Consider the following 14602-nt stretch of genomic DNA (forward strand, 5'->3'; position numbering starts at 1 on the left):
GTAAATTTTTAACTATCTGAATGTAATTCACCCTTTAATTTTGCTAGATATGAATCACAGGTATTTGTCTGTGCTGCTTAAATGACAAGTTGACTTTTTTTAAATTTATCTACACAAAGCCACTTTTTTAATACTTTTTCTTTACAGATTTTATTTTCAGCAGAGAATTCTTGATACAATGAATATAATTTCTCTAAATTTAAATCAGGACTTAAAAACTGTTTCTTAGTTTTCAAGCGTGAATAGTAGCTTTCATACTTTGGGATAACACAACATTTTGAATTATTTCTTCAGATGTTTACTTGACAGTATATGCTATTTTTATGATCTCTGCAAATTCTTGTTTTTTAATTGCGTTAACTATGACTATTAGATATAACTAATGTGTTTAAAAACATCACTTTACACACCCTTATTTTTACATCATTTATGTTTAAACTATAATGAAAAGCATTTTCTTTTTTTCTTTTGGTTTTGTACTATCCGTACCTCAAAATCTTTCTTTTGGTCTTACTTCAATGCAGAATGCAATGAACTGCCTTTTATTAAAATCATGATCCTTTCTTAAATCCCAGTAAACCTTCAAAATTTCATTCCAATGTAATTCAGTAACTATTTAACACTTAATTTTACACATACATGAGGCTTAATTTCTTAAGAAGGTAATTTAGAAGAAAAAGTTATGACAGAAGGAGATGAACAAAGGAAATTAGAAAAAAAACAAATTTTAAAACTTCAAACTGCTCTACTGTAAAATTGTAAAAATGAGATGGTGTCTACCTCTGGGCTACAGAATTCTTCTAAGGAGTATATAATGATATCTGCACTTGATGCTGTTTACCGCAATAAAATTTGTATTTGTAGTCAATTTAAAAGTAGCTACCTCATTTATTATTCACAACTGAGGTTAGTGTTGTATACTACTGGAAAGAGTGCAAAAAATACTACATGATTCACTCATAAACACATTTTCACAAAAATGGAGATGGTGTCCTTTACCTCCGAACTACAGATATATAAATACAAATAAAATTTCAATTTGATAAACTATCAGATAGTGTTTGAGGAAGACATTATTAAAAAACTACAACAGATAGCAGCACTCATGTAAGTAAATTAATATGCAATAACCATTCTTTTAGTATTTTTATTCTTAAATTTTAATTATGCAATAACAGGATTATTTCAATCATAACTGAGGATGCAGGATCCTGCAAAAGTACTCTCATAAAAAGTTAAGGTAAGATGTCATATTGTCTTATCTCAGTATTCTTCTATACTAGGTAGTTTATTTAATAGAATTTAAATATAATTTAACAGTACATAGGGACATTATGAATCTTAGAAAGATTAATTTCAGTAAAGTACATATATAGGTAAATATACAGAGCGTATCACAAAGTTATCCCAGGACTTTCATAACCTATTCTTCTACCTGTGAAAATAATGAAAAAAGTTCATATAAACATTAAACAATGTTATTTAGTATAAGTTATGGTAGTTTTTTATATATGAAAAAAAACAAAAAACAATAACATAAATGTAAAGCAATATGTTAGTTTACAAAAACCTTAAAAATTAGATTTCTGCAATTTCATTTAATTAAATTTTTTGGGGTCTAGGGTTTTAAATTAATGAGCTTTATCTATACACACAAAAAATAATCCTATATTTTAATTAAGACACATGGATTACCTAGAATTTTAACTAGGCTAAATGATTTGTTTTTTATTTATTTAATAAAAAGAAAATTCATAAAATAAAAAACACATACCTTGTATCAGCTTCATTTGAATAACTGCTGAATCTATTATTACTATTACTATTATTATTATTAGCTATTCTATTGTTATCAATCTGTAATGAATCCATATCAGCTCCTGAAAATAAAAATCTTTCATCAATAAAGATACAAGTTATAATACAAATGAATAAGGCATCATAAAATGGACATATAACTATTATAATACAGAATATTCCTTAAATAATGTAACCCGTCTATTGTAGACTTTGTCTATAGATGTACTTAAATGAAAAAGACATGAGAAAATTATTAGGTATAGTTATTATACACAATTTTATAACATCTTAAAATCTGTAGTAAATGCTGAAAGAGGCCACTATCTTCCTAACTAGATGTTCATCATTTTCATTGTGTTTTTTGTGATTGATTTCAGAGTTAGCGATTGGATATTTAATATACCTTTTTTAATACTGACCTTTAGTTGTTCTAGCGTTTGTGGTTTGTTACTGTAGGCTTTTCTTTTAAGTAAACCCCAAAGAAAAAATCTCACGGTGTCAAATCTGGAGATCCTCGGTTGCCATAAGCCATGATCAATGAATTTCCATTACAAAGAATTCATTAATGAAAGCAGCTGTTGAATTTGCTAAGTGTGATGTCGTACTGTCATGTTTTAACTGACAATATCAATCATCTTTTTCCAAGAGCGCAATGATTTGCAATAAAATATACTGATATCATTTGCATTAATGGCAGGCATACTCAAAGAAAATAAGGACAATTTTTTTCAAAATATCACAAACCAGATGTCCATCTTTTCCAGGTGCAATGGCTTTTCATGATACGCATGGGGGTTTTCAGCACTCCAAATTCTACTGTTTTGACTGTTTATAAAGTTATCCGATGGAATCACACCTTATCAGAGAAAAATAGCTAGTTCACAACTTGAGTCCTCTCACGCACAAATTAATGGCAGTGTTCTAGTCATTTTTCTTTGGCGGGATCAAGTTGATGACCTGTTAAACTGTTTCAAAGTTTAACTGTTTTGTTGCTCGATGAACAGTTGACTTTGGCATATTAATTTCAGCTGTCAAGCGTCCAATTGATTATTTTTATCAGGCAGTTAATTAGTTATTGATTTCAGCAACTGTCTGCATTCTACACTGCCCTCATTCTTTTGTATTCCTTGTCATTAATAAATCTCTCTAAATTTAGTCACTGATGTCTTATTATAAACCAGTCTATCTCATACTTACAGTGAAAAAATTCTTGCACTGTAGTCAGTGATCGTGTACTGAAATATGACTCAACAATAAAAATGTGTTCTTTTTGTAGAAACACCATCTTCTAATTAACCATAAGCTGAGCATTCTGATCGCTTTGTTATGGCTATCAGTAAGTAGTATTCTACTGAACTGGTGCAACAGTCAGATGTTGGACGAGTCCATTCCAGGATAAATGAGGAAATTAAGGTAGTTATTTCAAATTTTATAAAAGGCTACATTTATATGGGACACCCTGCACAACGATAAGGTCTTACGCCAACAGTTGTTTTATTCAGGAAAATTATAAAGCTATTACAATTTATGTTTTTGATAACTCATCTTTATATTATATCAAGCAAGTAAAGTAAGTAAATGATTAACTACTAATTAATTTACATTAAAACTAAATTGATGTTACAAATAATCTTTTCTTTATAAATTTTTAAAAACCACTAGAATTTTTTAATATTATATGCAGATGTTGTTTTAAGTTAAATTTAATCATCAAAATGCATTCAGTATAATACAGTAAACAGTATGTTTAGCATTAACCATGATGTCATGTCAGTTTCGTCACATTTTTAATATTAGTAATTACTAGTTTAAAATATCTCTAGCAGAAGAAACACTTTCTAACAATGATCTGGTGGATCACTGGTAGAAAGTGTTTCTTCACTTGTAATGTATTTACTGTGATCATAACTCTGCTGACTATTACATGCAACACACTTTAATAATTTCAGTATTACTCAAAATTTTATACCCCCAAATAATAAACTCTACTCCAAAACTAAATATCACTCAGCAATAATGAATTTGAATATTAATCCATTGTTTGTTTAAAATTATATAATTTTCATTGTTTTCATATTCATTCTATGATTCGTCTAATAATCAGTTTATTGAAACTCAGGAGTAATTTTTTTACTTCGAAAGTCCTACATACTTCACAAAATACTAAAAAAAAGAAGTAATGGTAGGCTAAAGGCCTACATAGTAAAAAAAAAAAAAATGTTAATTCAATCCAAAGTTAAAATGTACAAAATCTGTTCAACCATATTTTTTCTCTGAAAAGTATCTGAATGAGAGAAGTAAAACTTTGAAGAGTACAGTGCTAGCATCTAGTGGACATGCATACATTGTAATCATAGTCAGTTATTCAGCAGACATTGTGTGTATAAGTGTAATATGTGTTTATTCAGATTTTTATTTGTGCATAAGGAGGGAATGTATTGAACCTCATCACATCAAGTTCTGCCAAAAGCTTGCTGACACTCAAAACAAAACAATTTTTAAGACCGGCAGGCTTATGATAATAAAGCTGTAAGGATTATACAAACTAAAAAGTGATAAAATATTTTCAAAATGGTTGAAATTTAGTCAAGAGTCACTGGGATCGTTGTTAATGGTATTTTGGCGTATTAAAATGTCAATAATAATGTGAACAGTTTGATAATGCAAACTCATCGGCAAACTGTTAGAGAAATTGCAAATGACACCGGGATTAGCAATAGTTCTATATACAGAATTTTAATTTTAATGAATGACTAGGATACAAAAATTCATTCTGATATCACACGATATACTAAGTTCTTAACTTCTTCAAGAAAGCTGGTATGAATTTTTGATGTACAGGTAAGGCCCAGAAACTAAAGCTTGGTCATCACAGTGGAATTCATTATCCCCCAAAACCGAAAAACAGCAAGGCAAGTATGGAAAACAATATGAAATAATGCTGATTGTTCTTTTGATTACCATGGAGTAATGCATTAGGAATGCACACCGCATCATACTGTCAACAAACAATACTAACTGGAGGTTCTGCGGCATCTCCATGATCCAGTTCGGTCCAAAAGACCACACCTGTGGGAATCACACAAGTAGTAGTAGTAAAGACCAGGATTTCTTGGTCGAGCATGAAATTTTCAGGTTTATTTTTCAAACGCAACATTACAGCTGATAAAGAAGGAATGAAAATGTTTCCAATAATTGACACCAAGTTAAGTGTAAAAAGTGACTTTTAAAGAAGACTACTAAGACCGGAAGCCACCAGTGAGCAACTCTTATTACACAATCTATAGTCAAATACTCCTTGAACAGAGAACTTACATATAACATTTTTAATAATTTTGTTATCCACATTTTATTTAACACATACTTTATTACAAATCCCTGTTGGGATTATTTTTATTAATTTAACCTTTCATTACCTGTTTTGTAACTATTTTATGTGTATATCTTAGAATTCCCTTGTTTTCTATACGGCAAGATGCTGCCACTGTCAGAAAATTCCAGGATGCCTGCTTGACACTATCAGCATTATTTCTCTTATTTACTTTTATAAATATTTGATATTAGTCAGGCAGGCCAGAAAGGTTCGGAATGGTCTATAGGCAGCATTCAGAAGCACATGTACTATCTGCCTGTAAAGATCATCCTAAGTGCTATACAATTTCCAAATTTGGAAATGGGTAAATTTTTAGAATCTCATATTAGACGAGTGCTTACTACTGTTTTTTCTATTGTACAGTATATTTTACTTATGAAATATATAAGTTTTGATCATGAAACGTAAGAATATTTTCATATTGATAATGTTTATGGCTATTTGTAAAAAAAAAAAGAAAAAAGACTATTACACTGTGTATTAAAGTGACTTTTTCACTGTATGAGGTACGCTTTACAAACACCTTTCATACTTGTTATTTATAAAGCGTCTAAATGTTTAAATTTCCTAATTTTTGCAATATTAAATATAATAGATTTACACACTTTTTATCTTTATATAACTGCATTATATTCATGTAATATTATTACGTTATATTCATGTAATATAATTATTGAGCACACTGTACACCAATTTGTTAGATAAACATAATACATTTTTAGGGAATATAAATTTAAAAATACTTAGATTTTTAAAAACAATATGAGTCTCACTTTTGTTATTTTCATTTTATTTTTCTACTTACAGTATATACAATCCTAATGTATACACAAAAAGGCCTGCACACATTAAAAAAGTCAATTCTGTAACTTTTTTGGTATAATTACTAGATGATAAGAATGGAATTTCAGTATTCAAAGATATGAAAATCACAACTTTAACAACGCAACAAAGCAAAAAATTAAGTTTTTTGACTTAAAAGATTAAAATTGTAAGGCTTATACATGTTTCTTTTAAGGCTGTAGAAAATATATGATCACCATTTAGCAATGTCCATACAGTATGTTCAAAATCAGAAGCAGCAGTTTTTATTTTGTTATTACTCCACAAGTGTAGGGAATCTTTTCACATAATAAATATTTCTTTGTTTTTTGGCAAGAACTTCCTGACATTCAGCAAGTTCTCCCCGAACACCCGGTATTGAAATTGTTTTGTCTACCTTTTCAATGCATTTTTTAAATTTCTCTTTTACCACAGCAAGATTTGATATTTAACTTTCACACCAATATTGTCCAGTTTCACTCTCTCTTTAACAGACTGAATTTACATCTTGTCACGTCATCACAGCCACTTTGCTTATCATCTAGATAGCCTTATTGTAGATTTTATTTAATTATCTACCAAGCTGATCACTTTATCTGGTGAATCTTTCACCAACAAACTGTTACAAATGCTTTATTGACGAAATAATTCAATGAGCCATTCCCTTTGTTCACCCATAGCATCTAATATTATACAATAAGCATCAGTTCGTAACTTCACTAATATTTCACCATTTATCCAATCCTGAAGTTTTAATGCAACTGTTTAACTTGTAACTAATGTAACTTCCAGAAAGACAGAATTTCAGAACTGTCTCAAAATTGAACCAAATTTTTTCTCATTCTTCTCGAATATTTTTTATTATAGCTTGTTATAGGCTTTTATATTCAAGAAATGTAGTTAGTTACATTGTGGCCTCAAAAATAAAATTTTCTTTCTGTATAATATATACTCAAGCACTCAAATTTAATGCCATCACATGAAGAAGAAGAAATGTTCATGTGAACAGATGATGCTAATAGCTTCATGCAGTTTCTCATATAAAAATACAGTTTAGAAAAGGCTATCGAACTGCAATATGGTTGCCAGGTTGAAAGTGTTAAATGTCTGGTATCCTGCAGTTCTCCCTTTAGGGAGAGAGAGCTTTCTTTTTTTTTTAAATAGTACATGCTTAAAACATAACAATATATCACAAAACTTTAATCTCTAAAGCCCAGAAGTTCAGCAGATACTTTGTTAAGCTGAGTTCATGTATGGATTTAATAATATTAGGAATCATTACAGATAGCTCAGTAAAAGATTAGTTTCGTAAAAACCTCTGAGAAACAGGTATAAAGGAAGAAATATAAAGAGTTTGCTGTAAGGAGCCAAATACCATTTAACCCCATTTAATAGTTGATAATTCAAGAATCTGTCAGCTGAAAAGTAATTTAAATAAATAGAGTTCAATTTTTGCTTTTTGAATATCTAGATAATAGGAAAATTAGCATAAGTCAATGGGAATACAGCGAGTCAATTTAACTTTTAAGATGACTCTTAGAGAGTAGAATTTATAAAAAAAACATTTCACAACATTTATGAAGAACTTACTTGTAATCCCTTACAAAATTTTAATTTCTTAGGACTACAGTTCCAGAAGACATTATGATGAACAGCAAGAGAAATTTCACTTCTAATAATAACACATAAATACTAAAAAAAAAATATGATCATGAAAAAGGTTTTTTGTAAACAGCAAATAAAACTTACTGAAATATCCCACAAACTGAACCAGTTCATATGTTGGTTCTTCCTTAACATGTAGATTTCCTCTTTTGCAATGACATAAAAAAGAAACCTGATTATCTGAAACAAAAAAAGTAAAAAATAATAAAATAAACAGCTTTCAACAAAAAATTTCAATTACTTCATCATACATAAGGTTATTAATATGATTTTAAAGTGTTCAAACTTTACTATCTACATCATAATTATAATTTAGTGTAGTTGCTTCAAAACAATAATGAAGTCTGATATGTTATTATTATTATTATTATATCAAATAACTACCTTAAACCCAAAATAACTATGAATATCTGAAGAGTGGCTGAAATGTGGGTGCATACTGGAATGTAATATAGACCAGAGGCACCATAGGGCGGGTGTCTTCTCCTACAGGGTTAGGATGTCTTAGTTTGACAATAAGTTAGCTATAGTTTCATAAAATTCCAAAGCTTGTTGACCCACTAGTTCTCATTTTCTGCCATTTTTATGGGAGGATTCAAATATGCATGCTATTTTAATGTGTTTAAAACGTTATGACAAGGGAAATGATTTCTTTTTCAATAGTGTGCCAGAAAGGCAAAACTCTGGTGTATCAATAAGACCCAGAAAAAAAATTGGTAGAGCATTAAAAAACTTGCACTACAATTTGCCACAATAAAATTCAAAACACAACCCTCTGCAAAAGAAAATCTTGATGATATTCTGAGATTCCAAACATGTGTATGTATGCGTTTGACTACCCAGAACTGGGTCAACTGCAAATTCTGTGTAATACAAAAGCTGATCATTTTGTAACACGATAATGCTTGATCACAAACATCATGTGCAACCGCTGAGGCTCTTGTGAAGTTATAATTTGAACTTATCCCACACCTACCACACTCATCAGATTTGACGCCCTACAATTTTTACGCCTTTCTGCAATTAAAAAGAATATTCAATTTACCTTGGAAGATGAAATGAAGAATGGAGTGAGATCGTGGGTTAAGGAAAGACCACCAGCACTCTTCATTAATGGAATGAGAAAATTCACCACTGGAAGAAATGTGCAGCTAAAAATGGTGACAACGTGGAAAAATAAATGTAAGTTTTTGTAGCAAATAAACTGTACTTTTATTGTTATTTATTTCATTTGAGAGTTATCAATGAATGTGCATTACATTTCAGTCACTCCTCATAAAATAAAAAGCATAAAATTAATTAGTCATAAATGAATTCCTTTTTCGGTGCAAAAAATAAATCTTTATTTTTTGGCTTAATTTAATATTTTAAACTAATAACAGATTTTGACAATAGAAATGTAGTGTCTTACATTTTTGATATCAGTATCATTTTGTTACAAACAATTTTATTTATATTACAGAAATTTTTGTTTTTAAAGTGGAAGAAATGATATACGCCAGACTCTTACCATACGATATACAATTTCATTGTAATTTTTTTACTATTTCATTACTTTCAGGAGTAGTCCCTACATTTTGTTAGCTTTATATGACTTTCAGAACATTTCTGATCGTGTAGACAAGGTCTACATGGTCAGAAATGCTGGAAATGTCAAATAATGCTGTATTATTTCCTGTAATACAGCATCAGCAGACTTCTAGGGTGTTAGAATCAAGGAAATCATTCCTGAGTTCATTAAATGCATAAAGATACTTCTAATGACTAAACCGACAAATAATAAAGAAATGTTAACTTAATCTTGAAATAAAGCGGTTTAAAACCTTTTCTGAACTTAATATTTTTACTTCATTCATATCTTGTAATTTAATCAAAACTAATAAAAATTTTCAGATAATTAACATTTTTAAAAATATACTTTTCAGTTTAACATTAAATCTGATGAGTTACTTATACAAAAATTGGATTTATGTAATCCAATAATGTACTAAATAAATAAAATGATAAAAGAACATACCTGTATTACTATCATAACGAACAGTTGTTGTGGGGTTGAGCAGCATATTATACAACTCTGACTGATCTTCATCAAAAATCATGTCATAGATTGTCATATTTAACAGATCGTTCTGAAATAAAAAATAAGTTACAAGAATATGTGAACTAAAGATGTAAGTATTACAATAACCTATTTACTTATTCTAAATAAGTAGTAGTATTCTCTAATAAATAGTAGGCTTATGCCCGATTAGCTACTTTATGATAAATGATTATGGTAGCAAATAAAAAATGCCAAGTCTACAGTGAAAAAAGAAAACTCTCAACAGTGAATTTTATTTACATAAAGAAAAATTATTTATAAAAAATAAATTAATCAAATACATGTAATAATAAAACAAATTCTTACAGGTAAGTGCCCTAAAAGAGATGTTATGCTTTCTGATGTATATAAAATTCGACCGGACGATGAAAACACCATAATGAAACCATCTAGTGCCTGCAACAAAGTATTAATAATAAAATTAAAATAAGAACAAAAATCAAATTATTTTAATTACTTGCGATCCTTGGATAGAAAAGACCAAGCTGCAGAAACTAATAAAAAAAGTCATAAATTACATTAAAAGCTGTACATTTGAAGGATATCCAGAAAGTTTCATTTTTAAATACGAGTATTACCATTCTACTGCTCAATCACAATGGGATATGGTGGGGGTAAATGTACACACTGTTTGTTGACTTGTTGACAAGGAATTATTTCACCAATTCACGCAAAGCATTTGCTTTATAGTGTATGTTTACAATGTCTAAAGAAGTAATAATGCTAGCTACATGTGCAATTCAGTCTGTGATATGTTGGAAGGAAATTCAAATGTGTGATGTTTATGGAGAAATGTAATGGGCGATTCAAAACATGGTAAAACCTTTTTAATGAAGGACAAGAAATTGTGCACATTGATGAACAGAGCGTGACTGTCCTATAATAATGATGATCTAGTGAACACTGTTGAACGCTAATTGAAAATCAGATAGAACAGACAATTCACCATGATATCACTTTTCCTGCATTTTCCAGAAATATCATTTTAACTTCAACCAGACATCATCTGAGAAATTTGACCATAAAAAATTGTGACCATGCTTTGTGCCAAAGATCTTGCAGAATAAGACAAAAATAAAATGTCAGGGCAAAACAAAATGGAGCTTTCTGACAATACAAAGTAAGGTGATGATTTCTGGAGTCATACAGTCACTGGGGATGAAGCTAGGCCAGCTTCAGCTGGGATTGTAGGAAAGGGCCTTTCCTGCAACCCCTGAGTTGAAAAACAGCCCATGGAGAGTAGTGGCACACTTACTTGCCATTAACTGGGGCATTTTCTTGATTCTGGGCAATATCTGATTAAACCCACAGTCAGAAACAATTTAATCATCTGATCATTTCCCTTAAAGCCCAGATCTAACAGCAAGCTATTTATTTTCATCTGTACACCATCAGAAATCCTTTCTTACTAGCCAGTAGTTCCACATCAATGATGAGATCAAACAAGCTGTTAATATGTGGTTATATCACAAATGGCATCTCTCTACGGTGAAGGTATACTTCTATGGCCCATTATGAAGTGCCTCAAAAATGACAAACAACATAGAAAAAGTGATGTACAGTATGTACTTAAAAAAAAAACAATAAAAATGTTTTGACTTGTTTCTTTCGGTTTTTTTTTTTAATTGGAATATGGATATTATTCATACACATCGGTTGCTAAAAACAAAACTGTTTGATAGATTAAACTTACTGTAAATAACATAATAATCCAGATAGAAGTTTATGTACGTAAAAAAAAATAAACCTTTGATTCTGATCAATATATAGTAATATCTTACATAGATTATGTCATTACAACACAAAATTATAAATGTAAAAACATAAATTATTAGATAAAATGTAGTTAATTAAAGACCATATTAATTATTTAAAATAAAAAACATTAAATAATGTAAATATATTAAGGATTAAAAAATTATTGCAAAATAATTAATAATTCAAAAGTTGCCATTGAAAATTACTTTGAGTACATGTTAATGTAAATAATGAATGGGATGCAGAAAGTACAGGGTTTTAAAAAACTGTTTAATTTGTATTATACAAAAATTCACTAACAGAATATGTTTCTGTAAAAGAAAATCTTTGAATTGTCTAAGTGGTGGAAAAACATTTTTAAATATTTCCATAATTTATTAAAAATGACAAAAGAAGCAAAATAATAACCCTTTCTCATAATCCAAAGTACTGTGTTGAATAACATAGAAATAATTCTATTATCTGGTTTGATAGAGGTGGATATTGATATTTTTTAAGAATAATTAACCGTATCTAATTTTCTAAATAGCAGGCTTTGTGATTCACAGTTACGGGAAAAAAACAATGATCAGATAAAAAATTACTTTTCTATCTTGAAAACATGCTCCGATTTTTTGAGGGAGCCCTCAAAGATGGAAGTATTTATTATTTATTTATTGACTAATGAACAAATTTACCACAGAAACTTGTACGTGGTAATGTAAAAATAGAAATTTGTAGCGTATGAAAAATTTCATGCTACACTAAGATTTGATCCTGAGACCTCCAGATGAAAGGCCGAGACGCTACCACTGCCATAGAGATCGGTATTACATCTAAGCATAAAGAATATTTATTAATTATGACAACATTCTTGAATAACAAGACAATACTTATACATAACATCCCTGCTGGAATTTAAATATTAGATAACATTTTAAACGAATGTGACATGTTTAAAGGATTCATAAGTTTGAAATATTTTGGTAAATATAACATATAATAACAGTACTTGTTTTTAATCAGTTTAACAAATCTTTATTTATTTATTCACTGGTACACTACAGATCAAATCCGTTTACAGTGCACCTACACATACATATACAATCATAATAATATAATCTTAGAGCTAATATATAACAAACTAGCTACAATTATTATCATGTAAAAATCAGTGAACAGAGGGGTTTTTCTTCAAACAATAAAATAGCAAGATTAACAAAAAAAAAATTACTGGAATACAGCTCAATACACCTTGTCGGTTTAACCTTTGATAATAATATGTGCAGACCGCGTTTAAAAATTTATTGATATTACAGCCAAAAAAATGTATTTCTGTATAAATCTTATTAAAGTTTTCTGTCGTAAATAATAATGGTGAATTCTCGTATTGTAAGGTATGAGCTCTAGGTGTATTGAATATTTGCCTAAAACACATTTTAATAGCAGAGACATATAAATCTATTTTATTTAATAACCAGGCTTTATCTGCAAATCATTAATGGAATATTTAAATATATATAAACTCATCTTCTGAGTTTTATAAATATAAGTCTAACAAGTAAACCTACACAGAGTTCAGAATAACAGCCAATAAACATAAATTCTACTAGAACAAACCAATACACTTCAAATAATCAAATTATAACATAACATATGACTTATAACATAAAACACAAATAAATATTAAACCAAAATAGAGGTTACCTGAAAATGAAAAAAAGAGATATTTTTTCAACAGCTAGAGTAGCAGTGTATCAAAAATAGTTTTTGTTTTCAGTGGATCTGTATTCTTTAATTTATTCAACAAAATGTTATTTAAAATTCACTTTAACTGAATATAAAGGATAAATCTGAATTGTTCCAAATTTATGTCGCTATTTAATTTTTATATTTTTTTAATTTTTCTTTTGCATTGTGTTTATTTTTAATACTACTAAACAGAAAAAAGTGAATATTATTATGGCTAATAATTTTATAAGTGTATGGTCTTAAAAATCTAACCAAACCACTCATGCCTAATAGAGAAAATAAAATAGATTAAAAAAAGATTAATAATAAAGTAGGCTGTCAATAATCCAACACATATCGGGTAGCCCTGGTATCAGACAACCGGAAATATGTTGGTTTACTGGAATTACCCTAATTTCAATGCAATAATCAACAGAAAACATTGTGTACTTTCATATTAACTTATTAATTTGTATAACTGACATAATTTGATTAAGATAATAACAATAACACAACTAACCACTTACTTAAAAGAAAAATACTGGTCAATAGTCTTTTGTTTTTTGCATTAATGGACAGTTCAAAATTATTTCCTTGCAAATGTTTCAATGTTAAAATATTGGCAGCTGCCACTTAATTTTTTTCAGTTCGCTTGATACAAACGCACTCAAAGTACTTTTGTGACCTATGGTAATAATTGATGGCGAAGGTGTCACGTTTTCACAGTCATCGTTGTCTTCGTTCTCATTCAACACATCTTCAATTATCTGCCGGTCGGTCATCAATTGATAATTTTCATCTTCAATTCATTTACATTGCCTGATGTCAGTCCTTCTGAGCCGTCCTGACTGCACAGTTGGGCTGGCAACTCCCTAATGTTGTTTATTTAAGTGTCAGGACTGAAATCACTACTTTCAGATGTCATTGGTATTTGTTCATTTTCCATGTTTTTCATATAAATATATTAGAGGATGAGTTGGCCACAAATTTTTCCAAGAGCTCATTACTGTTTTGGCAGGAACCTTTTTTCATGCCTGTGCAAGATCAAACACGTCTTTAAGATTTATTTCTTTTAAAGATTTTAAAATAGGCATATATTCCGATTTACTCATTAAACTATACAATACTCTTTTTGTAATTTGTTTTAACCATCTAGCTCACATTTTGTTGTTCCATCGGCTGAATGTTAGCCATAACATTTGATGGGGGTAAGACATGGATAAACCCAGCTTTTACTTTCAAAAATTTCCTCATCTGGGTGCTCTGTACAATGTCTAAAAATAATAATGCTTCTTCTGGTAACTGTCTTAGTTTATGTAATTTTTTACTGATGAAACGAACTGCTCATTAAATCATTCAAAAATTACTTCCCT

The 14602-nt window shown here is 29.3% G+C and overlaps 1 protein-coding gene across 1 annotated transcript in view; it reads right to left on the reverse strand.

The window, feature by feature from the left end:
• Positions 1–14602, reverse strand: part of LOC142326432 (uncharacterized) — a 77956-nt gene that overhangs the window by 41891 nt on the left and 21463 nt on the right. The window contains exons 5-8 of the mRNA XM_075368931.1: positions 10068–10157; positions 9678–9789; positions 7745–7840; positions 1775–1880 (exon numbers count right to left, since the gene is read on the reverse strand). Coding sequence (XP_075225046.1) covers positions 1775–1880; positions 7745–7840; positions 9678–9789; positions 10068–10157 — 404 coding nt within the window. The remainder of the gene's footprint in view (positions 1–1774; positions 1881–7744; positions 7841–9677; positions 9790–10067; positions 10158–14602) is intronic.

The sequence above is a fragment of the Lycorma delicatula genome, chromosome 6, assembly GCF_047948215.1.
Source record: "Lycorma delicatula isolate Av1 chromosome 6, ASM4794821v1, whole genome shotgun sequence".
In the NCBI taxonomy this organism is placed as follows: domain Eukaryota; kingdom Metazoa; phylum Arthropoda; class Insecta; order Hemiptera; family Fulgoridae; genus Lycorma; species Lycorma delicatula.